At 36.0% G+C, this 25,828-nt stretch overlaps 1 protein-coding gene across 1 annotated transcript in view; it reads left to right on the forward strand.

Moving 5' to 3' along the window:
• GBE1 (1,4-alpha-glucan branching enzyme 1) overlaps nt 1–25,828 on the forward strand; it is a 262,520-nt gene that overhangs the window by 205,867 nt on the left and 30,825 nt on the right. The window contains exons 14-15 of the mRNA XM_055314062.1: nt 21,453–21,637; nt 23,213–23,343. Of these exons, the coding sequence (XP_055170037.1) occupies nt 21,453–21,637; nt 23,213–23,343 (316 nt within the window). The remainder of the gene's footprint in view (nt 1–21,452; nt 21,638–23,212; nt 23,344–25,828) is intronic.

Raw genomic sequence — 25,828 nt, forward strand, 5'->3', positions numbered from 1 at the left:
TTTTTAAGTAAGATTTTTCTTAAGATTATGAGGAAAATAAAGTCACCATTTTTTAGGGTCACACAGATACTAAGATCCATCTGATTATGAACCAAAATGAAAGCGATATATAGTGGTTAACTCTGCCTAAATTATGTAATACAAGATAAAAATAACATTATATTATTTAGGCAAGTTATTTTTACTATATATATATATATATATATATATATATATATATATATATATATCTTATGTAACCGAACACTTGAATGCTGAATATTGGTTTGTTTGGAGTTTTTTTGTCCAATGTGGATTATGTAAGAGACATGTTTCTTTGAGCAAGTTTGAATCAATATATGCATTTTATTTCATAACTCAGAAATGATCCAGCTAGTTAAGTAATTTTGAAAGTATAAAGTAGTATAGGTATAACTCATATTATACAGTAACTATCATTTGGAAATTTTTTCTTTAATATTGAGGTTGTATAACAAATAATTTGATGTATAAATGAAAATGATATTTTAAAGAATTATGTGATATATTCAAGAGTTATCACCTGATTTATCTTTCCTGAAAACATTTTCATACATTTGTTTAAAGTAGGTTGTACCTGTAGAAGCATAAATTACAAATGAAAAAGAGTGATATAGCTTTAAAGCAGAAATATAGCTTCTAATTATATTGTAGAAACGCCTACAATAATTATCTTCCCTTTAAAACTATATTTAAGAAATCTGTTGACAATTAACTAAAAAGCTTATGTGATTATTCTTGAAAATATAAGCCAACATTCAATTTTATAGAGGAATTTTATAGCTTGGGAGAAATAACCCAGAAACAAACTTTACAACTTTGCTTGCACACCATTGTCTAATAGACTCTTGACTTTACCTTTAATAAAAACAAATAATAGGTGTTTGAACCTCATCAGCACACACAAAACCACTATCATTTGACACGTGCTGAGATGACCATTTTGTGTTGAAGAAATGAGATGAGAAAAATAAAAGTCTGAAAATCTAGATAATCCACACCTTTTTGATACCTTAACCATATATACGTCATGCTTGGTTATGTATGGGTCATGAGTTAAAGTTTCATGTTACACTTAGTAACAAACTGATAGCGTGGGTAAGTAAATTTATTGTGAGGTGTTTATACTGACTTATTGTCATGATCTTGCCTTCCCACCACACTAGTCAACCTTAATCACACCTTTCCACAAACAGAACATCTAGATATCTTGGATTATCATTACAATAAATTATATACAGTTTAATAAAAAATATTAAATTATGTGGTTAAAAATTCACCCCACATCTTATATTGTCTTTTCTTTCCTTTTTCTTTATTATAATGTGAAAATGCTGTGCACTTAAAAATATTTTTTTAAGGATCAGCTTAATTTTTTTTAAAGAATTTATTTATTTATTCATGAGAGATACACAGAGAGACACAGAGACACAGGCAGAGGGAGAAGCAGGCTCCTCACAGGGAGCCTGATGTGGGACTCCATCCCGGACCCCAGGATCACACCCTGAGCAGGCATCCCAGATCAGCTTATTTTATCCCTAACTTTAGACTTTAAAATAGTAGTATGATATGGGAACTTAATTATTACATGTTGAGCAAATAAACATTTATAACCCTGGTATAGTTTTAAAAATCCATTTATTGACTTTTTGAAAGACATTTTATTTCTTAAAGCCAGAGTCTTCTGAAAGCTATGCAAACTAATAATAATCTGTCTGTCTTTTAAGTAGGAGACTTAAATTCTGTGTGTATACGGATTCTCTTATAAATGAGACCAAATAAATATTAACAGAATAAATAAAAATAGTTGAACATATTTTTTTTTACCTACAAAATTGGAAAGCTACTACTATGATATTTGTTAGTCAATCTCAGTATTTTTGGATCCAGACCTTTACAACAACTCTTCAAGAGAGCTTGGTGGGGCTAAAATCCAGGGGCAGTGATCACATGGATGAGGTAGGATCCCTTTATATATTCTTTGAAGATGCATAATCAAACAATTTCTTGACTACCTGAGGCAGACAGCATGTACCTTCTATACATAGAGAATATGTGTACCCATTTCCAGGAAGATGTCTAGCTTCCTAGTTTCATAAACATGCCTTTACATGCATTCTCAGCAGGGGTGATATCACTGAAGGGGGTAAAAATCCATTATTAAGGGAGGGAAAAACATAATTAATGATAATCTTATATATTTTGACAGTTTTTGTCCTTCAGAGCATCACAGCATATAAACACCTCTGCAGTACATCTGTATTATTTAAATTTCATGGGGTGGAAGCTATTAGGAACAAAATGTCTGAAAAGGCTCCTCAGTGTGTGTGGAGTTGGGAGGGGAAGGGAAACAGTGGCAGAAAGGTTGGGAAACACTGAACACTTCTTCATTGTCACTTCTGGGGCTTCTCCTCAAGTAGTGCCCATCAGGTTCTGTTTCTTAAAATAGCATCTCAGAGATAATCATTTCAATTTTCCAGTTTGATGTGTAGCTTCTATGTTTAGGATAGACAGGTAAGATTTTAGTCCTGGCTCAGCCATTCCCATGCAACTAGATGTTCTATTGTGTAAAATAAAACAAAGGCTTTGGCCTCATATTTTTCCCAGTAAGTATTGATGAGATCTTATTCCCTTGGAAAATATTTCTCAACTAACTATAAATGAACAAGTTTAGGTTTTAAATGTTTTTGAAAGTGTGGGAGGTGGGAAGGGGTGGGCAGGTCTTTCTGAGGCTGCCAGTTTACTTTCAACTTAATTCTTGTATTCTTCTTGGCTTTTTTCTCCTTCCCTTACCAGCATCTGCTGTCACTGACTGAAGGAGGGCAAGAGTTGCCTGAGCAAATATAACATCAAAGGCCATCAATCTTAAGATAAGGAAAGGAAATTTTTAAATTCTAATTTTCCTTCCTGTAGACACCCATCATTTTTTTTTTTAGTAAAAGAAAAAGATATCCATTCATATTGAATCAGTTGACTTTAAGGTCACATGTTTAATTGGAAGCAGTTCTAATATCTCTATATTATTATATGCATATTGTAAAAATTATTTACTTTCTTAGAGATGAAAATACTGTAATCATTGTACACATTAGCATTTAATATTGAAATCCACTTGTATAAACAGTTTTGTTCCCAATATCATTTTCTGTATAAACAGTTTTGTTCCCAATATCATTTTCTTTTTTTTTTAATTTTTATTTATTTATGATAGTCACAGAGAGAGAGAGAGAGAGAGAGAGAGAGAGAGAGAGAGAGAGAGGCAGAGACACAGGCAGAGGGAGAAGCAGGCTCCATGCACCGGGAGCCCGACGTGGGATTCGATCCCGGGTCTCCAGGATCGTGCCCTGGGCCAAAGGCAGGCACCAAGCCGCTGTGCCACCCAGGGATCCCCCAATATCATTTTCTATCTATGTAAACTTGGTACATAAAATGCTTGTTTTCTTATGAGTCAAGAATATTTTCATAAGTGATACCTTGTTTTGTCTTGGAAAGATTAAGTATGAAAGGCAAGTATAATTATTATGACTTACTGGTAGAAAAAATCTTTTTGCATTTTAATAATTAGCAGCAATTTGCTCTTTTCTGACCTTAACACAAGATATTTTATACTAAGCAGCATTTCCTCTGCAAATTGGTGATACACATTAGCAACACCTAAGTAGTTTTGTCTTTAAATTGTAGCTAAATGAAACAGTAAATATTTCCATTTATGATATGGCTAAACATGCAATGTCAACAGTAGGCATTGGACTGGATGTGTTTTTTTTTTACCATGATTTTGATACACATTTAATTATCTTAATAATTATAATAAAATAATTAAGAAATGAATCTGAGAAAATATTAGAAACTTTAAAAACATTACTTTAAAATGCACATTTTGCAAATTGAGAAATAGGTTACTAACATGTGAAGCTAATCTTTTATCTGTTTTCCCTCTATTTTGCCAGACTCCATTATGTAGTTACGTACGCTAACTCTGCTTTCTCATATTCAACACTCAGACCATTGCAGGTATCCTGCTATCTTCTCTACAAAGGGGGGAAATCTGGTTTCCAAGGTCATCATTGGCTTGCAGGTCTTTGCACCCAGTCCCTGAACTCCCTTCTTTACCTGGTTTGGTTGACTTTCCTTGTGTTTTCCTTCCCTGCCTTCTCTGTTCTACCAACAGTGCCTCCCTGTCTCCAACACTTCATTTCATCTTGTTTCTCCTGCCATGTTCTCATTTGCTCCCTTGTCATCCCAGGCCTCTATTATGTCAGCCCTATTCCTTATTTCTCAGAAAGCTCATCTACTTTTAGACTTTGGATATCCCTTTAAATAGATCATTCTCAAATCAACATCTGAAAATCCAACAAAACTTTTGCTCTGAACAACAAATATAAATTTTGAAACTATGTGCCTGAGATCTCTACATGGTATCTTGTGGCTCCTCAAAATTACTGAACCCAAACTGAAATCATCCCCCCTACAAATTACAATGCCTTTTTAAAATTATTATTACTATTAGTATCATTATCTTTTTCCAGTAACCGGTGTTTGAACTCTAAGACCCATTTCAGTTGTTCCTTTCTTTTCCTTATTCTTAACATTCAGCCAGTAGCTAAGTCACAGCATCCTTATTATCCATGTCCTTTTTTCTATATTCCCACATGATTTTCTATGTATATTGCATTTGTTTAGACTTTTAAAGTTTTCAGGCATTTTCACATACATGATTTCACACAGTGACACCTGTGAAGTCAGTATCCTTTTTATAATGTCAATTTGAGGCAGTGTAATATTATGGTTAAGAGTTGAGGTTTGGAGACAGTCTGCCTAGATTCTGATCCTGGTTACTTTACTTCCTCATTGTTTCATCTTTGGCCCATTACTTGATCTTTCTGTATCTCATTCATAATCTCGAGAATAGGGATTATAATGGTAACTATTTTATTGAACACTTGTAAAGAATTAAAATATTTAATGACGGTAAGAGTTTTCAGTAATGTCTAACATGTACTAAATGTGTGATAAACTATATTATATTTGTAAGTTCTAACTATATTACAAGTAAGAGAAAGTTACAAGGTATCATAAGTGAGAAATTGAGTCCTAAAATTCATAACTTTTGTACCCATATCTCCTGCTTCCCATACTGTAATGACACATAATTTTGTCTATTTTCTAAAGAGAATTTTTTAATTTATTGGATGGCCTAATTTATAGTCTGAAAAGTGTTTGAAAGCCTAAATCCAAGCAATAGAATTTGTAGCTTTTTTTAAGTGACTTTTTTTTTATAAAGATTTTTATTTCTTTATTCATGAGAGACACACAGAGAGAGGCAGAGACATAGGCAGAGGGAGAAGCAGGCTCCATGCAGGAAGCCTGATGTAGGACTTGATCCCGGGACCCCGAGATCATGCCCTGAGCCAAAGGCAGACAGTCAACCGCTGAGCCACTCAGGCATCCCAGAATTTGTAGTTCTGTACGTCAGTTAGTAGATTTTACCTTTTTAATGTGTTATCACTCTGTGCTCCCACTATTCCTATAAACTTTTTTTAATGGATCCCAGGAATAGCATTAAAGCAAATATGTATATATTCCTACATGGTTGTTTAGAATGTCTTCTAACTTATGAATATTTAAATATTCATGAGTCTTGACATCTGTCACTTGGAATGTTAAAAGCTTCTTTTTCCCCCCCAAATACCTGACACATTTAATGATTCTTTTTTTTTTTTTTTTCATTAAATGATTCTTTGTTCAGCTCCAAGAAGTTTGGGGAAAACTTTGACAGTTCATGAAGGATCTAGATATTATTGTGCCATAATTCTGGATGTTTATTTTAATCTTCTTTTTAGTATAGAGTCTCTTGGATATTTCTTTACCTTTTAGGCAAACTGTAGCATTTATTTCTAAATAGCTTTCTTTATGTTGTTTAAAATTTAATACAATATATTTGTTTCATACTTTAATATGTTCTTTGGAAATAGCATATTTTATATTGTTTCTCTCTGCACTATACAAATACTTTATAACTTGAAGAATGGAGGTTCACTTAGATATCTGTTACACCCTTAGGCTTTTTGGTACAGTTATGTTAAATTCACCCAATTGTATACCTGTATGTACAAACATTTCACTGTACAGAATGAAAGGCAAAAACCAAAATGCTGCCCTTCCTGTATGGTCCAATCAAATTGCCAAGACACCCTTTCCTCCAAGGAAGCAGGAAGAGGAAAGAACAAAAAGTGAATATCTCCCATATATATCAGCTCTCTTAAAACAATCTTCTCATAACAATTCTGCTTGTATGTCACTGGACAAAACTTAGACCCTGAGCCAAAAAGGGAAGTTAGAAAAATGTGTCTTTTCTTAAAAGCAGTTTAGAAAAAAATACAAACTGTTTCTCAGACTGAAGGAGAGATGTATTTCTAACATAGGAGATGACATTTAACCTGGTTGTTAAAGAATAGACAGGATTTCTAGAGGCAAAAACAAGCGTTACAAGTCAAGGACTGACTAGAAAGAAGATGTACAGGCAGGAAACACTGGCCATGATCATATTACTTGGGTCATCTTTTTGATTGAAGCAAGATCTGTGTATTGGGAGATAAGGCTCAAAGGCACAGAAATGTCCTCAACCAGAGACAATAAGTATCTCTAAATGGAATGGTTTAATGAAATTCTTGGATATAAATACAAAGCTGATCAAATTTATTGCTTTGTTTCTGTGTTCTTCTCTTTACCAAACTGTTTCTCTCATTTAGAATTTTAACTTTTATGGAAGTGCAGAGAATGATTTAAACCAATGGAAAATTTTCTGGTTTATATGGAGAGTGGAGGTGGCGGTAGTTTACATTGTATCAAATCTCTCTGGGACATTTGTGTATGATAATTTAACTTTTAAGACCTTAAAATTGTTTGTGTGGTTTTGAACCCTCTCTTTTTTAATTGCCTTCAAAGACAGTTGATAGGCTAATTCATAACGTCCTTCTATTTTTAAAATTCAAAATCAGGGTTAGCCAGAGCAAAGGGAGACACCTGAAGCAAGTCAGTGCAAATACTGAGAACTTTTCTTCTTACTCGGGGAAGAAGTTCACAGTGTTTCCCCGCAAGCCATCATGCTGCTCTGGAACTTTTTTCTCATTTATTTGGCACCAGTGGCCTGAGAGGAAGCAAGAGCTGACAGCAGGGAAGCAGAGAAGGCTAACTAGCTGTTGGCAGGAACTTGGAGCAATAGAAGCATCTTCCAAAGGCAAACTGATACTGGCCCTTTGATTAAGTTATAAGCAGGTAGTTAAGTCTCTCTACTAGGGGGTTGGAGTTGCTGACTACAGAAGAAAGGCTGTGGGAGATTGAAACCTAGGAAAGCTGTAGCAGGCTGTGTCTTGAAAGAGCCTGAGGTTCTTAGGCTCATCTATCTAGCCTGGAATGATATCAGGATTGAATTAACCTGATGTCAGTTATGCCATACAGAGGATTTAAGTGAACAGTTTCTTTCCAGTCTTATTTCCTGTGGTTATATGCTTCCCCTTTAAATGTCTCTGCTTAGCTCTCAATAATCCATTAGGGAAATTTGTTACTCTCTATCACTATGTATGTTGGATGTGATAAAAGGAACTAACTCTGAGGCAGTGAGTGGTAGCTTATCCTAATTATAGGTAAATTTTAGGGAAAAATAGCACAATTCGACTCAATTACTAGATTTGGGGGTCTAAGCCTAAAGTTAGAATAGCCACAAAATCCCATGTGTATAATCAATTTTGTAGTCATACATATATTATTTTTCACATTCCTGTTTTCTTTTTTTCTACCACCAAAAAAGGTGTGGAGTCTTTCAGCTGGTGCCCTATTCACATGCAAAACTTTTACGCTTTTTACAATGCTGCCCATTAGCAAATCATTTTCTAAGGCATTTGTAATTTACTTGTGAAAAATACAAATTCAGTTAGGATTGTATTAAATAACCTCGGTTCTTTTTTTTCTTCTCCACCATCTCTCTTCCTTAGTGTGGGTCATTCTCCCTCTTCTCCCCCTTAAAGAATACTCTGAGTCTTCTGCTTCATGCAGCATAAAAATGGTTTCAGAATGAAGGACAAAGTTCACCACTGTTGCTGTGAATTTTTTTAAGAAAATAATGTGTAGTTTTTAAGAAATTACTTTTGTCCAAAAGTGACAGGTTTTCTCAATTTAGTCTCGTTTGTTTTGTTCATTTTTACTTGGTTTGATTATACTTTTATTATTTGTTTTAAATCAGAACCATGCCACAAAAATTGCATGAGGTCAAAGCACACATAGTAACATGAGCCCTTTGAAATTCTACCTCTTATTGGCGTGGCATTCAGAGTAGGAAAGCACCCAAGTGACTCTATATTCTCTCTCCTGATTTACATCCCCTCTTCTCCCCATGTATCAATGGACTCCTCCTTTGCACCCCTTTCTATCCTTTAGCACTTTCCTCTGTGTTTTTTAAAGCCTTCATTTTGCAATCAGTGAGGAAGCATCTGTTACACTTTCTCTGAGTCCTTCCCCTTTGAATTGGGTATTCAAAAATAAGCTAGAACTTTCCCTAAGTAGTATATAGTCTGCTATACGAAGCAGACATGATTTCCTTCATTTTCTTCTTTCAACACGTGTTTAATAAATCCTCGAATGTGTGCCTACAATTACATAAAGTAGGCAGTAAGGATAAAAGATAAAAACATCGTGTGTCTGTCCTCAGTTGAGTAGAGACAGGCAAAAGCAACAAACACACAAAAATCACACTATTTAATAATTGCTTTAATAACGAAAAAAAATATACCTAAGTATAAGTGGAAACACAGACACCAAAGTTTTCCTGCAAGATTTTAAAAAGTCCTCATGGAGACCGAACAGCTGTAGCATGGAGTAATAACATCAAGATAGCAGAACATGCAAAGCACAAAGGGAACACAAGTCCATAATAAATATACTTTATTTGTATACTTCATAGTGAAACTGGAAATAAATCTTTATACATCTTTTTATAGCTCTTTTATTATCTCCCCTAATGTCTATGTATTTGTAATAGGTTTCAGCTAATGTTGCTCCACTCAAGTACCTAGTGCCAGATACCATGGAAAGAATACAGACAAATCTAAGTTTGAATGCTGACTTTGAAACCTTGTACCTGCATAACTGTAGAATGTGACATTACCTTCCTGATCTTTTGTCTTAAAATGGGAATAATGTCCCCTCCCAAACTGAAGGGTTTTTGTGACTGTCATTTGAAATGCTAGAATTCTAGCCCAGAGTCCATGTACATAGAGGGCCCTCAAGAATTACTGTTGCTTTTATTATTTTAAGATAGTTTTATGATTTCATTTATTTAAAATGTTCTTCCATAGTCTTGGTTTAAATAAAAGCATTATGAGATATATCATGACCCTTCCATATAATAAGGCTAATTCTTTAGTGTTTCCACTAAAACTGGTTTATAAGTGTGTCTTCATTTTTTACTGCATATATTTGCAATATAAAATTATTCTTATTTTGTACTTAAGGACATTGTTAGTTAAAAATGTTTTACATTTGCTTTATTTTGACAACCTTCTCATCAGAATGCTTGACCGGAGTATTTACTTCCTCTACTACCCTGTTCCTTGCTGATAGGAACTTACCATTTAAAGCAGTTGTAATCTTGTAGATAAGTAAAGGGATTGATGGATTTGGCTGTGGTCCAAGCATAGTTCAAGTTGGAATTTTATTTTTTTTTCCCAAAGTTCTCGGAGGTCATTTGGCCATTGCCTCAAGACTTTTTATGCGTAATTTATCAAGGGGAAAACTGGGGAGAGCAGAACTTGGAGGGTATTGACCAGCCTTGCTACAGTGGCTTTAACCTTTAGCAACATTCCTGGCCTCTTACCACTATCACAGGGTCGGAGGCATGGCTGGTAATGCCAAGTGGAGTGGGAGAACAGGTATACATGTGACTCAGGCCACCCCTGTCAAGGGGATGAAGAACTGGAATTTATCATGCGTTTTATTTTATTCAAAATATTAGTTTGTAAACTTATTATAGGAATTTTAAGGAAACTTATAGTGTACCAGTCTTAAGATATGGCCCGTTTTCTATACCATAAGACACCTCAGAATTCAAAATTCATGAATACAAAGTTTACTTATGGTTAGGACAGACCATCCACTCCCAGGAATTTAGTTAAATACTACCTGTCATAATATCCTAGAATAAACAAAAAGGAAAAACAAAGCACTTCACACTCACAACACAGTTTTCAATTTTTTAGTTTTACCCCAAACATCACTGCCATTGCTTCCTTTCCGTTCACGAATGTTCTCTTATTACTCAGTGTATTTATTCTTCAGGTTTTACTTCAACTACCAGCTCCTATTACCACTGACCATTGTTTCTTCTTGGATCCTCTTCTCTCTCACTGGCCTTTTCTCCTCAGGCCTCCTTCCAGGCCTCTCTTCCTCTAGGCCCTACCTGCCATGGGAGGGTTCCTTGGGCCTTGTCCCACTCTACTCTTTCCTGCTTGTTCTTCCCAGGCAATTCCATCCACTCCCGGGGCATCAGTTACCCCACAGGTTTGTAAAAGCCACTAAGTGCCTAGTATGCAAAGGTGTTTTTTGTTTCTTAACACCACAAGTAATTTCTAGAATTCCAAGATGGACTTTCTAAGATGGCCATTCCCCTGCCGCCTGCATACCGGCAGAGTTCTAGGCCTGTCCTCTCTACTTTTCTGTGCCACCATCTCAATGCCTTCACATCTTCTTCTTTTTTTTTTTTTTTTTTTAAGATTTTTATTTATTCACTTGAGGGAGAGAGCATGAATGGGGGTTTGGTGCAGAGGGAGAAGCAGGCTACATGCTGAGTGCAGCACTGACCTGGGGCTGGACCCCAGGACCCTGGGATCATGACCTGAGTCAAAGGCAGACACTTAACTGATTCAGCCACCCAGGCACCTCCACATCTTTATGTGGGTAGAGGCATGAACATGAGGAGATTTGCTAGTATTCTCGCCTCATGCTGACCTACATCAAACAGGCTGTCTGACATGCAGGATGCACTTCAGTACTTCTGAAGTTATAATCTTGTATTACAGTTGTGCATATGACCAATAGAGCAAGTCCTGGGGCTCAGAATATAATAAATTACTTGTACTTTTTAAAGGAGGAATGTGCACGAGAGGGACCCCACAAGAGAACCTGGAGACCTAGAGACCAAAGCATTTGATTTCAAAATAGTCTTTCAGGAGGGTCACCTGGGGGGCTCAGCGGTGGAGCGTCTACCTTCGGCTCAGGTCGTGATCCCGGGGTCCTGGGATTGAGTCTCATATCGGGCTCCCTGCAGGGAGCCTGCTTCTGTCTCTGCCTATGTCTCTGCCTCTCTGTGTCTCAAAAGAGATGATATTAGCTCTTTAACAATTGTAGAGGGAATAATCCAACTTTAACAAATATTAAGGCAGCCCCTGTTGTAGGTTTAATGTAGTGGAGCATACTATGGAGGAAACAAAAAAAATTAGGTGTGGCCCCTGCTCAGAGCCATATTAATCAGTATCAAAAGTGGGTCAGAGGAATGATAGCAAGGTGATTTTTGTAAAAAGGAATACCACAGTCTCTGATTTGGAAAAATATTCTATGCTGTGCCCCACCCTTTGAAGAGTTGAACACCCAGTAAAAGACTGGAGGAAAACCAAAGCATTTGATTTGAAAACAGATACTTCCTTTTAAGAGTTGGTCTTCAGTACACTTAAGAGGAGTAGGAACTAAAGTTTTATACATTCTTGGGAGGACTGTACCTTATTCTCATATATACATAAGCATAGTTTCAACAAGGAGTTACATCATATCCACAGCACGGAGGCTGTGATAGGCTTTAATTAATTCCTAGGTAAAATTAGTATGCATTACAGTTTGGAGAAACAAAACACACAAACCTGCTAATCAAAATGTTCAGCTAATAGAGCTGGGGCTTTTTTCATTAGTTGTATTGTCTCAAATTCCATCACTGTACCAGCTGACTTCATGTCAATTTATAGTTTGGACCTTTACATCAAACAGCAAAAAATTAATTACAGGAAAAGCAATCCCAATAGGAATTTTGTGCCTAGAGGTTTTACACAATTAACCAGACACGAATGGTGCTGTTTACAGAGGAAATGGAGAGAAGAAACTCGGTAGAATTTTCTGGAATCATTAATTATAGCAATGTTAGTCACTTGCTTCCCTGTTTTGGTTTTAAGGTTACTTATTACCCAGAGCTTTCTGTCTTCTCATATCTGGAAGCACCGAGTTCTGTTATTACAGTGAATGCAGTGAATCACGGCATGAACTGTGAATTTTCTTACAAAGTATCCCAAGTGACAGCTCAAAAAATTACTGTCTTCCCTTCATTCTGAAATAAGTAACATTCTATGTATTACATTAGTGATCATAATCATAACTTAACAAGTAGAAATATCTCCTTTGATGGTTAGTGCCAGGTTACTTGCAATGCATATTTTTGATTTGGAAGTATTGTTCCCAAATGTCACAGTCTTTGCCTCTTTGTGCTAGAGTTACTAAGCTTCTTATCTGTTGAATAAACCAGCCCAAGGTTTGAAAAATGCTTCCCTCAATTTAGGCTTTCACTTTTTTTTTTATTTTTTATATAGCTTAGAAATTTACCTCTGACCCATTCTTTAGTTACTAATATTCTAATACAATAAGTGGTACTTACCCTTTTTAAGGCTCAGGTTCCTGGAAAACGTAAAGGAAACCTTTCTCTGTCCTCAGAAAAACACACAGATGAACATGCATACAATGTTTCACATGAAATAACAGGAAATCAATACATGAGCTCCAAGTTACAAATGCCTGTTGCATTCATTGAGGAATATATACACATATTATATATGCATGTTTACATAACATTTTATATAATTTAGAAATATATATACCTACATATATTTTTTGTTTTGTTAAATTACTTATTCATATTATGTGTTTCCTATTCCAGCAGGTTATCTATACTAAAACAAATCAACTACCTTTTTTTGCCATCACCTGAATACATTTAGATTTCTTATCTATCTTTATATAGCAGCCCTTAGTTATAAGCTTATTTGGGTGGCCATATTTCACTGTACTGTCTCAAGTGCTGCCACATTCCCTAAGTAATTTGTAGACCATAGCTGAGAAGAACATTCTTAACTTGTTTTAATGATAGTATTTTTCTTCATTAGGTTTGTGAGCTGTGAGCTAGTATAAGATACTAACGGGCATTTTCCAGTTTTCTTTGTTCAGTCTGAGAATGGTTCACTATTATTCCAAGGTCACTTTGAAAGTCTTTCTGTGATTTGCTTCCATTTATTTTATGCTTGTGTTTACAGTTTTGAACCAAATATGAAATTTAATGTTGCGTTTGTCTACATTAAACTTAATTTGCCCCTTGTCAGCTCATTTACAACAGAGATAACATTCAAAGCCACCCTGTAGAATGTTTTGTCTGCAATCACTAATGTAATTTTTCTATCTATTTCTTTGTTGTTTGCAACTTTCTATGTCTTCCAGTTTAAAAAGAAGCCTCTCCAGGAAAAGATTTTCAGAAGATCTAAATTAGTCTCTAATAGAGATTAATAAATAATTCTCTAATAGAATAGGGTCTTCATCATATCTTGAATTTTTTTAAATAGCTCTTTTTTCTAACTTAGAATTTCAATTTTGTATTCCATAACATATAAATATGCATATTGGTATATATATTAAAGTAGTGAATTTATACTTAACAAAGGATAAATGAAGTGAAAATCCAAATACATAAAAAATCCTAAATTGGACTATAACACCAAACATTTGTCTTGCTTTCATCTTTTTCCTTTATTTTTCCAAGCACTTAACTTCATCTCATGTAATAAGCTTTTTTATTGTTACTAATTTTAGTTATGCTATTAAAAAGATGAATGTTTAAAATTGACAAGTCTTGGAGTGCAATAAAATGAAATCTTAAGTTTAAATGATGAAAAATTAACATATACATTAAGGAATATAATATTGTGTGTGTGTTGAACATTATTTCCAGTAACAATTTGTTAACTTGTACCTGTGTCTTCAAATGATTAATGTTCAAAATGGGAAATATTATCTTTTAAAATCATATCTGCTTTTTACCTTCTCAACAAGTATTCTACATATTTAGTTTTCTTAGGGAGATACTAGACAAGTGTACAGAGATGGATTTATAAGATTGCCAATGTTTTATAATACTAAAGTAGTAAAGAAAGCCAAAATGGCTAACATGAGGAAAATGATTAAATAAAATTGTGTTGTATGCACCTAAGAGGTGCCATCATGGAGGAGGTATACTTCTCGACATGGAAAATGCTAATATCAAAATTCAAAATAGCAATATAACTCTATTTTTGTTCAAAACAAGTTGTAGATAAGATAGATGGGTTGATGGATATGTATGGATAGAGAAATGTAGGCTTATAGTTATAGATATAGAAAATAAATAATATATTGACCAGAAGAAAAGCAGTGGTATCTTAGTCCACTTGGGCTGCTATAACAAAATACCATAGACATGGTAGATTATGATAAAAAACAGAAATTTATTTCTCATGCTTTATGGATTTTGGAAGTCCAAGGGCCAGGATGGTTGAATGAGGACCCCCTTCCCATTCCCAGACTTTTAGTTGTATCCTCACTTTGTGGAAGGGTCTAGGGAGCTCTGTGGAGTCTTATTTAGAAGAACGTTAATCCTATTCATGATGGCTCCACCCTCATGACATAAGCATCTGCCAAAGTCCCCACCTCCTAATACCCTCACAGTGAGGATTAGGATTGCAACAGGAATTCTGGGGGGACAGTAACATTCAGACCATAGCAAGCAGCTATTTTATAAGATTTTAGATTGTGTATGTATATTAAAAAAAATGTGTCTGTGTGTTTGTTACTTATATAATAAAATAAGAGAATATATAATACCATAATAATAGTGACTAATATTTATTGTCACATACTTGTGTTTTATACTCTTCTAATTTGTACATCTTACCTCATTATAATTGCACTATTCTTAAGTCCTAATGTATGCTATAGATCATAAGGATGTGAATTTTCATGCTAGAATGTTAGAGATAAATCGTGACAATGTGATTTCACATTGTATTAGTTTTCTTGTGGAATTTGTGAACCCTTAAGGTTTTATCCTGTGTGTGTGTGTGTGTCTGTGTGTGTGCACGTGTGTGTGTTTCTGGAGAGCAGATACTTAGCTTTTAATCAGATTGTGAGATGGGTTCATACCATTCTAAGTAGTTTTGGTCAAACTATTCGATTCTATACTAATGAAAACTATACTTCCAAGGAGGAATACCAAGAGAGCAAATAAACCATACAGTGGAGAATTTACATTTTTACATTTTTTACATTTTTACATTTTTACTTCTTAGTCTACCTGAGACAGTTAGAAAAGATTGTAAGCAACAAAAGCTATAACCTGAGGTCATATTTTCGGGAAGGGTAGAGAGAAATCAGAAGATGGGAAGCTTCAAATGTCAGTAGTGTTCCAGCTGAGGGAGAACTCTAGTTTTAGAAGGTTCCTAAAATGTTAAGTGGAATATAATCAACTATATACCATATATACAAGTATATATAATATAGAAAATAAGTAATAAATATGCCATATAAGTAAGGTATATAAATGTACATGCTGTCTATTGTATTATGTTATACATATACTAAGAATATATATACTATAAATATATACTTTAAATACACTCTCTCCTTGAGAGCTTGTTCAGAGGTTTTGTAAGATGAACATGTAAGAATAATGAAGGAAGAGACTGAAGAGGGGATTCCTAACGTAGCAATCTGGTTTGCTCCATCCCTGTGGGTGTCTTGTAGCAAAATTATTTTCATATTCAGTTATGCCTCTTAAAAATCTAAAATAGTGGATAACTCAAAGGTCATTAACACTGGGCTCAGGGAAATTTATTTGTATTATTAAAATATGAATAAATGCATCAGTGTACAATTTCAGGACTTTAAAGGAAGGAATAAAATTGCACTATGAAAACTAAGTCAAGAAGAGCCAACCTCACTAGTTGCCTGTTGAATTCATCCCAGTTACTTGTATGTTTGCTGCACAGTAGGGCTGGTCAGTTCCTTCACTCTGATTTTAGCTTTATTATAACTCTCATCTATTACCCTGTAGGTAATTCTTTCCTGAACAATATCCATAATAAGTAGACATGTGTAACATAAAAGCTTCCATACATGAAAGCTGATGGCTGCCAGACCCTGTGCCCAGTGCCTCATTTACCATGTTTGAATCTTTTTTTTTTTTTTTTTAATTTTTATTTATTTATGATGGTCACACAGTGAGAGAGAGAGAGGCAGAGACACAGGCAGAGGGAGAAGCAGGCTCCATGCACCGGGAGCCCGACGTGGGATTCGATCCCGGGTCTCCAGGATCGCGCCCTGGGCCAAAGGCAAGCGCCAAACCGCTGCGCCACCCAGGGATCCCAACCATGTTTGAATCTTAAAAGAGCTTTTATGAAACATATTGTCCTGTCTTATAGATGAGTAAACTGAGCACCAGAGAGATTAAATTGCCTAAATTCACTTGTAAGTGGCTCACTCGAATTAAAACCCAAATCTCGCTGTGTCCATGGGCATCATGTTACATTAACTGCCTTCTCCTTAGACATATAAAAGAACTTTCAAATCTGTACTCTCCTACCTTCAGGAAATGGCCTTTAGCCCACCTACTTTCAGTACAGGGAAATTGATGAAAATGTAGATTTCTGCCTGGGACTGGCTCCAAAGGGAATGAATCAGGTAATGAATGTTCATAGGGACGATGACATTTTTAACAAGCTTCCTTGGAATCTGTATGCTTGCTCTAGAGCATACTATAGATTGAAAAGCACGGCTGTACATTATTTCATTCCTATACCAAATGGGTGGTAATATAGCAAGGTCTGGGTTTTGGGTTTTGTGTGTGTTTGTAGCATTTGTCACTGACCATCCTTTTTGAAACTCTTCTATATATAGAAGGCTAAGAAGAGTTTCAAAAAGGATGGTATATATATTTTATATATATATTTCAAAAAGGATGATATATATATATTTGTTTCATCCATATATAAATATAAATATATCTATAAATATATATATATATATATATATAGTTGTTGATGTCCCCCTTACTTTGCTAACCATCATTCCTCAGTCTTTTCTAATTAATCTCTGCCTGCAGTTCCTTAGGATGCTGTCCATTTGCCTTTGTCCTTTTGTGGCTGCAACCACTGTTTCTTATGGAGGCCTTAACAAATTGCTCTCGGTCCTCATCCCCAGTTCTCTACTGAATTGCAGTACCTTGTTTTTCTCAATGGTACCATATATCCATGAATGCTTGTGTATTCTTCCGATGTTTAATTTAGCATGCCCAAAAAACGCATTATCTTCCTCCCACACACTTCCCCCATCACTGTATTTCCCCAGTGTGGTTAATGCGGGCACTACTCAGTCACGTGAGCTTGAAACTTTACAACTGCACTCAGAATTCCCTTTTCTTTACAACCTACATTCATCAGGCAGTCATCAAATCCTGTTGTTTGCCTCCTCAGAAATGTCACTTGTTTTTTTGTTTGGTTGGTTGATTGGTTTGAGTTAAGTATGGTTGACACACAATGTTACATTAAGCTTCAGGTGTACAACGTAGTGATTGACAAATGTATACATTATACAGTGCTCATCACATGCTTAGCTACCATCTAGTACCATGTAACACTATTATAATATCATTGACTCTGTTCCTTATGCTGTGCCTTTCATTCTTGTGATTTATTCATTACATAACTGGAACCTGTATCTCCCATTGCCTTCACCTGTTTTGCCCATCCTGCCCCAACAACCATTAGTTTGTACTTCTGTATTTCTGATTTTGCTTTTGTGGTTTATTCTTTTTTTTTTTTTTTTACATTCTACATCTGAGTGAAGTCGTATGGTATTTGTCTTTCTCAATCGGGCTTGTTTCATTTAGCATAATATCCTCTAGGTCCATCCATAATGTTGCAAGTGACACAACCTCATCCGTTTTATGCCTGCATAATATTCCTTGTTTTTCCCCCATGCACACACACACACACACGCACACACACATACATACATACACATACATACATATACCACTTCTTCCTTATTCGTTTATCAATTGACACGTTGCTTCCTTATCTTGGCAATTGTAAATAATGCCCCAATAAACATAGGGGCACATATACCTTTCAGATATAGTGTTTTTGTTTTCTTTGAATAAATACCTAGTAGTAGAATTATTGGCTCGTACAGTAATTCTACTTTTAATTTTTTGACGAACCTCCATACTGTTTATTACAGTGCCTATATCAATTTACATTCCTGCCAGCTGTGTACAAGACATGTTATTTGAATCATTCTTTTCCTCATTCCCACTGCATCTTGTCATCTCTTACTTTATACTTTGGATTCCATGTTAGCTTTTCTGTTTAACTATCCTCAATATCCAGTGTCTTTTCACAGCTTTATAGCTGTTTTAATAATAAATGCATCTGAATTTCTCATTCCCCTACTTAGAAAATAGCCTTTAGTTCCCTATTGCCTGCAATGTAATGTCCTAATTTTCTGAGGCCTATCCTAATCTAACTTCATCTTGTTTGTCTCATCTTTTATCACCACTAACCCTTTTTGATAGATAGCTAAACCAGACTCCTCACTACATCTCACCTTCTTACTTCTGCACATGACATTCCATTAGCTTGGAGTCTCTGCCCATGTATGGGAGGTTGGTCGTTCTTTGCATGGTATTTCCATGGTATTTATTTCTGATGATATGCTGGAGTAGTAAGAGTCAGGGTGCTGAAACCAGACTGTCTGGGTTCTTGGTCCCAGTACTGAATAAATGTCTGTGACTCAGCTTCCTTACTTAGAAACTTGCAACAATAATACTACCTACTTTAGTGTTGCTGAAGATGGAAAGAATAAATTGACGTACAATGCATGTGCCTAACAAATACTAAGCAGACATTAAATATATGCCTGCTGCCTCTAGTGTGATGATCATGATGACAGTGATGTAACATTCTCCCCCAGAAAAGGCGAAAGGAATTGCTTATTAATACTGTGGTCAACCCAGGGACACCTGGGTGGCTCAGTGGTTGAGCATCTGCCTTCATCTCAGGGCCTGATCCTGGAGACCCAGGATCGAGTCCCACATCAGGCTCCCTGCATGGAGCCTGCTTCTCCCTCTGCCTGTGTCTCTGCCTGTGTCACTCTGTGTCTCTCAGGAATAAATAAATAAAATCAGAAAAAAAAATTTAATTCTGTAGTCAACCCAGAGTTCACAGTCATACCAAAATAAAAGTATTGTGCTAATAGAAAGCCTGGACCTAGTTTGTAGGCTACTATACTTGAGCTACCTCGTATCATTTCTAGTCTTTCTAAAGTTCTCCACTAGTTGAAATCTTACTAGTACTTAAAACATACAATTTTCCTTATCAGTAAGGAATGTGCTCCTTACCATCCTGAAGGTGTATGAGTTTGCCAGTGGAGTGGATGAGAGAGCAGGCTGGCTATGACTACCCTATGGCAGGGGTAAAGAATTCATCCTCAAGTCAACAGAGTCAGAATTTCACCCCCCTCCTCTGTCACATAGTAGGTAAAATTGCAAGAAGTGTTATGTAGGCTGAAATACTAGAATTTAGCAAAATATTTGTAGATACTTGAATTCTTACGAAACTGTAGCAGACATATTTGTTTGGATGCTATTTTTATTTTGATGACTACAGTCCCAAAAAGTTCAAAGCAAATTCCAGTGTTTCTTAGCAAAGTTTACCATTTAAAGCAATCCTACAATAAATCATTTTGAATTACACCCTAGTTTACTAGTTTTTATTAGAATATTAATACATTAGTTTCTTTAAAATAGGACATTCTTGGGACTCCTGGGTGGTTCAGTGGTTGAGCATCTGCCTTCAGCTCAGAGCATGATCCTGGAGTCCCAGGATCAAGTCCCACATTGGGCTCCCCTTAGGGAGCCTGCTTTTCTCTCTGCCTGTGTCTCTGTCTCTGTCTCTCTCTCTGTCTCTTATGAATAAATAAATAAAATCTTTAAATAAAATAGGACATTCTTATATTGGCTATACTTTCTGACACAAAAGAGAAGTTCATGGCTTAGAAAATTGCAGCATTAAAGTGGCAAATCAAAGTAGATTTTGGAAAGCAGTATTTAATTTGTAAGGGAAAAAAGAAACTGTAAAGTTAGAAATCCACCTTAGGGACAACAATAGGATCCAGTCTACTAGACAACCAATATCTAAATTTAATTTTGACAATGGATAATATTTTTGTGTTACTATTTTATTTCACTTTTTTCAATGTATTGAGTTTCTGGTTCTTATCATTATAGTGACAAATAATATTTAAATGGTTCCAAATCAAGTGTCCTAGCTACACACATGCACATGCATGCAGATACATTTGAAATTAAAGATACACATCTAATGGTAACGTGTAGATCTGAGAAAGAAATAGGAAAAATGAAAAAAATAGGAAAAATGAGTAATAAGAGTGATGACTTGGGTTTCTGTGTCACCTGGAGTTTATTTTTTAATTTACTTTTTTAAAAATATTTTATTTTATTTATTCATGAGAGACACATTGAGAGAGAGAGAGAGGCAGAGACACAGGCAGAGGGAGACGCAGACTCCATGCAGGGAGCCCCATGTGGGACTCGATCCCGAGACTTGAGGATCACGCCCTGGGCCAAAGGCAGGTGCCAAACTGCTGAGCCACCCAGGGATCCCTGGCACCTGAAGTTTAAAATGTACCTGTCTATTCTGTGGATGAAGTAGAAAGAACCTCATTAAAATTTTTGGATTTTAATCAGAACTAAATTTTAATGGTTGCTTTTGCACTTATTATCTGTGTGAGCTTGGGCAAATCTCTTAACTGTCTAAAACTTTGGATTTCTCATCTGTGAGTTAGATATAATGAAGAGTCCCACTGAGGATCAAAAGCCTTGGGGAATAAAGCATTGTATACATTACAGAAATTATGGAAAAGCAACTTCAGAAATTACTCTGAGATATAAGAGATTGTTTCATAGAGGATTTAAGTATGATAGAGATAGATTTCTCAGTTCATGCATGAGGGGAAGAAGGCGCGTCCCACAGGCCGCAGGCCTGGGCTAGAACTGGCCCCTGGTATTCTGAGTTCAGATGCGGTCACTACTCATTGGGCTACGCTGTGCTGTTTTTGAACTGAGGTTGGTCGTATATCCTTCACAGGGCACAGCTGTAGTAAATTCTAACCTAAACAGATTTTAAGGACTTTAACTTGTAAAATTACAGAGTCACCTTAGTAAGAAATGCTAATATTACTGGGTGAGGCGCATATATATATATATATATATATATATATATATATAATTTTTTTTAACACAGGTAATGAGTTTGGGCATCCTGAATGGTTAGACTTCCCAAGAAAAGGAAATAATGAGAGTTATCATTATGCCCGAAGGCAATTTCATTTAACTGACGATGACCTCCTTCGCTATAAGTTCCTAAATAACTTTGACAGAGATATGAATAAATTGGAAGAAAGATGTGGTTGGCTTTCAGCTCCACAGGTAAGCTCTTTATTCTAAATGTTATGTTTTAGTCACCAGTGTTGTACATGCTTGGAATGGCAATCGATTTAAATCTATATGCGGATCTTTTAAACACTACTTTATTATTCAGTGTGTAGTGCCCTGAAACATACTTCAGGTTGTCAAAACATGTCACTGAAGTCTCTCCAACAGATAATGAAAATCTTAAGCACAATGCCCTGCTTACTTTCCTGTTTAGTTTGTTGTTGGTTAAATTTAGTAATTTTTATTTCAATTGGTTAAAATAACAAAAGCTCAGCATGGAGTCCATTTTGGAAATTGCTGTGGAAACATCTTAATTGTTTTGACTGGTTTTCTTTATATAAATAATTTTGCTGTCATAAAGAGACTACTTTGACAACATGTAGATTTCTTTATTCCTTTTTTTTTTTTTTTTTTTGGCCCCTTCCTTTACTGGTCTCTAACTTGTCATCTCAATAGATGCCGTTAGACCTGCATGCTGTTTTGTATTTTTCATGAGCCTGACTCTCCTCTGGAATTAAAGTCTCAGTTTTCAATAAGTTTTAGAAAATGTAATTAACAGGTGCAAATTTTATACCGGCTTTTTTTCCCTTGCAAAAATTAGCATATAGTATGTGTTACTTATAATCCATTTACTTTTTACTGGTGCTGTTTGAAATTACTGTTGATGTGTTTTTACTTTGGTATCTATGATTTTTTTTTAATGGTTGAACAAAGGTACTTATATATTCACCAAGATTGGCTACATGACACGAATGCCCTAATCACGTTTATTAGTAATGCAATTTCCAGAAGAGAGAGCAAAATGATGCTCCTTTTCAACAGGAACAATGTTGAATACCAAAAGGCATGCTGTTTACTCTAGAGCCTTAGTTCACATTGCTAAATTACTAAGAGTGGTGGTGCTGATATGCATGGAAATAAGTCTTTCAAAGCTGGAGCTGCAAGAGGTTGGTGTTGAAAAAGCAAAGGCTTCTCACTGCCTACTATAAAACATGGGTTATAAAATGGGAGACTTTGTAGATATAATTTCTTTTCAGATCTTCCCTTTTATTAGAAAAAAAAGATATATTGTAAAGAACATTAGGTTGCCATTGGATCTAACAAAGGTGTGCAATAAGGTAAAGTTTTTAAGATAACTACAACTTCAGAAATCTCAGTACAATAACAATGTTACATTTTTTAAAGTAATTTCATGTACCTTACCTCATTGATCTGGGGACTAAAAATCTTAAAGAAAATTCACTTGTAAACAGATCCAGTATACACTCACACACACACTTTATGTGTAATAGGTACTGTGTTCTTAAAACCTGAGCCACAATGCTAATCCTCTATGCTTTGTCTGAAGTTGTCAATGGCTAGTGAGATTTTTAGACTCTTTAAGCTGTTTTTGAGACTTTTATTAGTGTAGAGTTTGATAGGGCAAATTGCAACAGTTTCAAAAAATATAGTACATTTTCATTTGTTGGCTTAATAACAAGGTTACTAATAAGGACAAAAACAATTTTATAATTTGCTTATAACAGCATCTATAATGTCATAATGTAATATATGTGTTAATTCTTGCAGGCCTATGTGAGTGAAAAGCATGAAGGCAATAAGATCATCGCTTTTGAGAGAGCAGGTCTTGTTTTTATTTTCAACTTTCATCCAAGCAAGAGCTACACTGATTACCGAGTGGGAACGACATTGCCAGGAAAATATCCTTTTTGTTGCTGTTGAATGTAACTGTCTGCATTCAATTATTTATTACATCATGAAGAATAAGGAAGACCAGTGCAGATCTTGGTGACAGTAGCTCTCAGTTCCTCTTTTGAAAAATGAGGGCCTTGAGATAGTTGATTGGTAAATCTTTGCTCTGCTTGGTTATACTGAATCAATCCGAAGCTTCATTCCGGTTCTAAAATGATTCTGAACATTTTTTTAAACAATATTTTGAGCCAATATGCAATCCAGGAGATAACTGTAGTTTTTTTCTTTATGAAATTATTTCATAGGTTACCTTTAAGAATTGTCTCCTTTCCCCTTCACCACCGAGAGAGCAGACAGTAGCTATAAAGGTAACTTCCTCCCCTCTTCTTTCCTGTCTCCTCAAATGCAGGACATAGCTTATTTTTGAAGGCATGAACTGAGAAGGAATCAGGGCATGGGAGTGTGAGCAAAGGAAATAAGGAGAATGTTGTTGTTATTTTGTATATTCATTTACTCATTCGTGTTTCACAGATAATTGCTGAGCACCTTCTTACTGAACACCTGTGTGCCCTCCCTGTGCTAGGTTCTCCTGGTGCATGTAGTCACTGCCCTCATGGAGCTTTTAAACTAGTGAAGAGGAAAAACATTAGTAACTCTAGGTTTGATAATTGTTGCAAAAGGAAAAGTGCAGTGTATTTTAAGATTATAACTTACCAGATCGAGGACCTAGCAACAGCCCAGCACAAAATTTTAAGCAGACCCTGTAAACAATGTCCTTCTCCCCTGACGCTCTGACAACGATTAACGTCTGCCACCTGAGCAAGGTGCCTGATGCCAACATGAAGTCTGATGTGTCAGGGTATCTCTAGCTACAATAATAGAAACCGTCTGCTCAACTGGCTCAAAGAGTGAGGAAGATGTATTTTGCCACACAAGAAAAACTCTTATGGTAGGGTGACCTCTGCACTGGGACAATGTTATCCAGTTCCCTGGTTCATGCTGTCTTTCTGCTTTCAACTTTCAGGGTGCCACCAATGTCCAAGGGATGGCACCTGCTAGAGTTGCAAGACAGCAGCTATGGTTCTGGATGGAACCTTCAGATGCGACAAAAGCCAAATAGACTTTCTCTTTCTCTCAATCTCTCTCTCTCTCTCTTTTAAGATTTTATTTATTTATTCATGAGAGACACACAGAGAGAGGCAGAGACACAGGCAGAGGGAAAAGCAGGCTCCCTACAAGGAGCAGTTGTGGAACTCAATCCTAAGACTCCAGGATCACAACCTGAGTCAAAGGGAGATGCTCAACCACTGAACCACCCAGGTGTCCCTGTTTTTAAGAATAAAATCACTTTACCAAATTTTCTTTCATTTTTCTGTTGACCAGAATTCAGTTACATATCCCCAAAGAAATTTCTAGCAAGGAGAAGTGTATTGCCATGACTGGCTGAATCACGGGAATTACCCTGGAGTTTCCAGGAAGTGGAAAGTGGGCTCAGGAAGTGAAGTCATTGGAGAAGTGGTTCCCCAGACAGACCGTTTCTCCAATAGTAAAAGAGAAGGGGCCCATGCCATCCAGTTTAGTAGCTGGCAGCACCTCCCACTACCCTCAGTGAAGGCAGTGAGAGATGGATCCCTACCCTTTTCTTGCCCGGCAGATCACAGTGTCATGTGGCATCAGAGCATCTGGGTGAGGTGGCTGTGGCTGTGGCTGATGGCCCACATGTGCCTCAGGTAACACAGGGGATGCTCCCTTCAGTGTGATGGGATTACCTGCGCTAAAGAAGAGCTGCACTGTTCCAGGAAGCAGATATACTCACTGTTTCTATAAAGAAATGCAAATACATGCTAGGTATGTAGCCACTCTACGTGACCCCTCTCAGCTCCAAACTGTTGAAGTAATGCCCCTAGACTAAATGCCTATTTACCTGGAAGTTTAATATAATCAATTTGCAGTCAATAATTTTTTATAATCAAACCAAAATACATTTACAGTACACTTGGGATCTACCCTGCAGTCTTTGTTAAGCACTATCCTTGACCCTAAGTCAGTAAGAGAGAAGAGATGTATAGAACCAAACTAAGGCATCGTGCAATAAATGGGAAGGGGATAAGAATGTTCCATGGGTAAAGAAGAGATAAATAAAGAGAGAGAGAGAGAGACAGCCAGACAGCCAGAAATTGATTGATGGGTTGATTTAGAAAAGACCTTTAAGCCTGGACCTTGAGAAATGGATAAAATCATAGTAGAAAAAAATGAGGAAGGCTATCTCAGCTGTTGGAGAGCATAGAATATTCTCAGATAATGAATAGCACAATGTATTAATTGGAGAATGATGACCCTAAAAAGGAATAAGAGATAAAGCTGAAAAGATAGATTGGGATCACATAATAGAAGATTTCAATGCTATATTAATTAGTTTAGACTTCTTCCATAGTTCTATATTGAATCACTGAAGGTTTTTGAGCTATGGAACTACTTGATAAGAATGTATGC

Source organism: Nyctereutes procyonoides, unplaced genomic scaffold (genome assembly GCF_905146905.1).
Source record: "Nyctereutes procyonoides isolate TBG_1078 unplaced genomic scaffold, NYPRO_anot_genome, whole genome shotgun sequence".
NCBI lineage: Eukaryota > Metazoa > Chordata > Mammalia > Carnivora > Canidae > Nyctereutes > Nyctereutes procyonoides.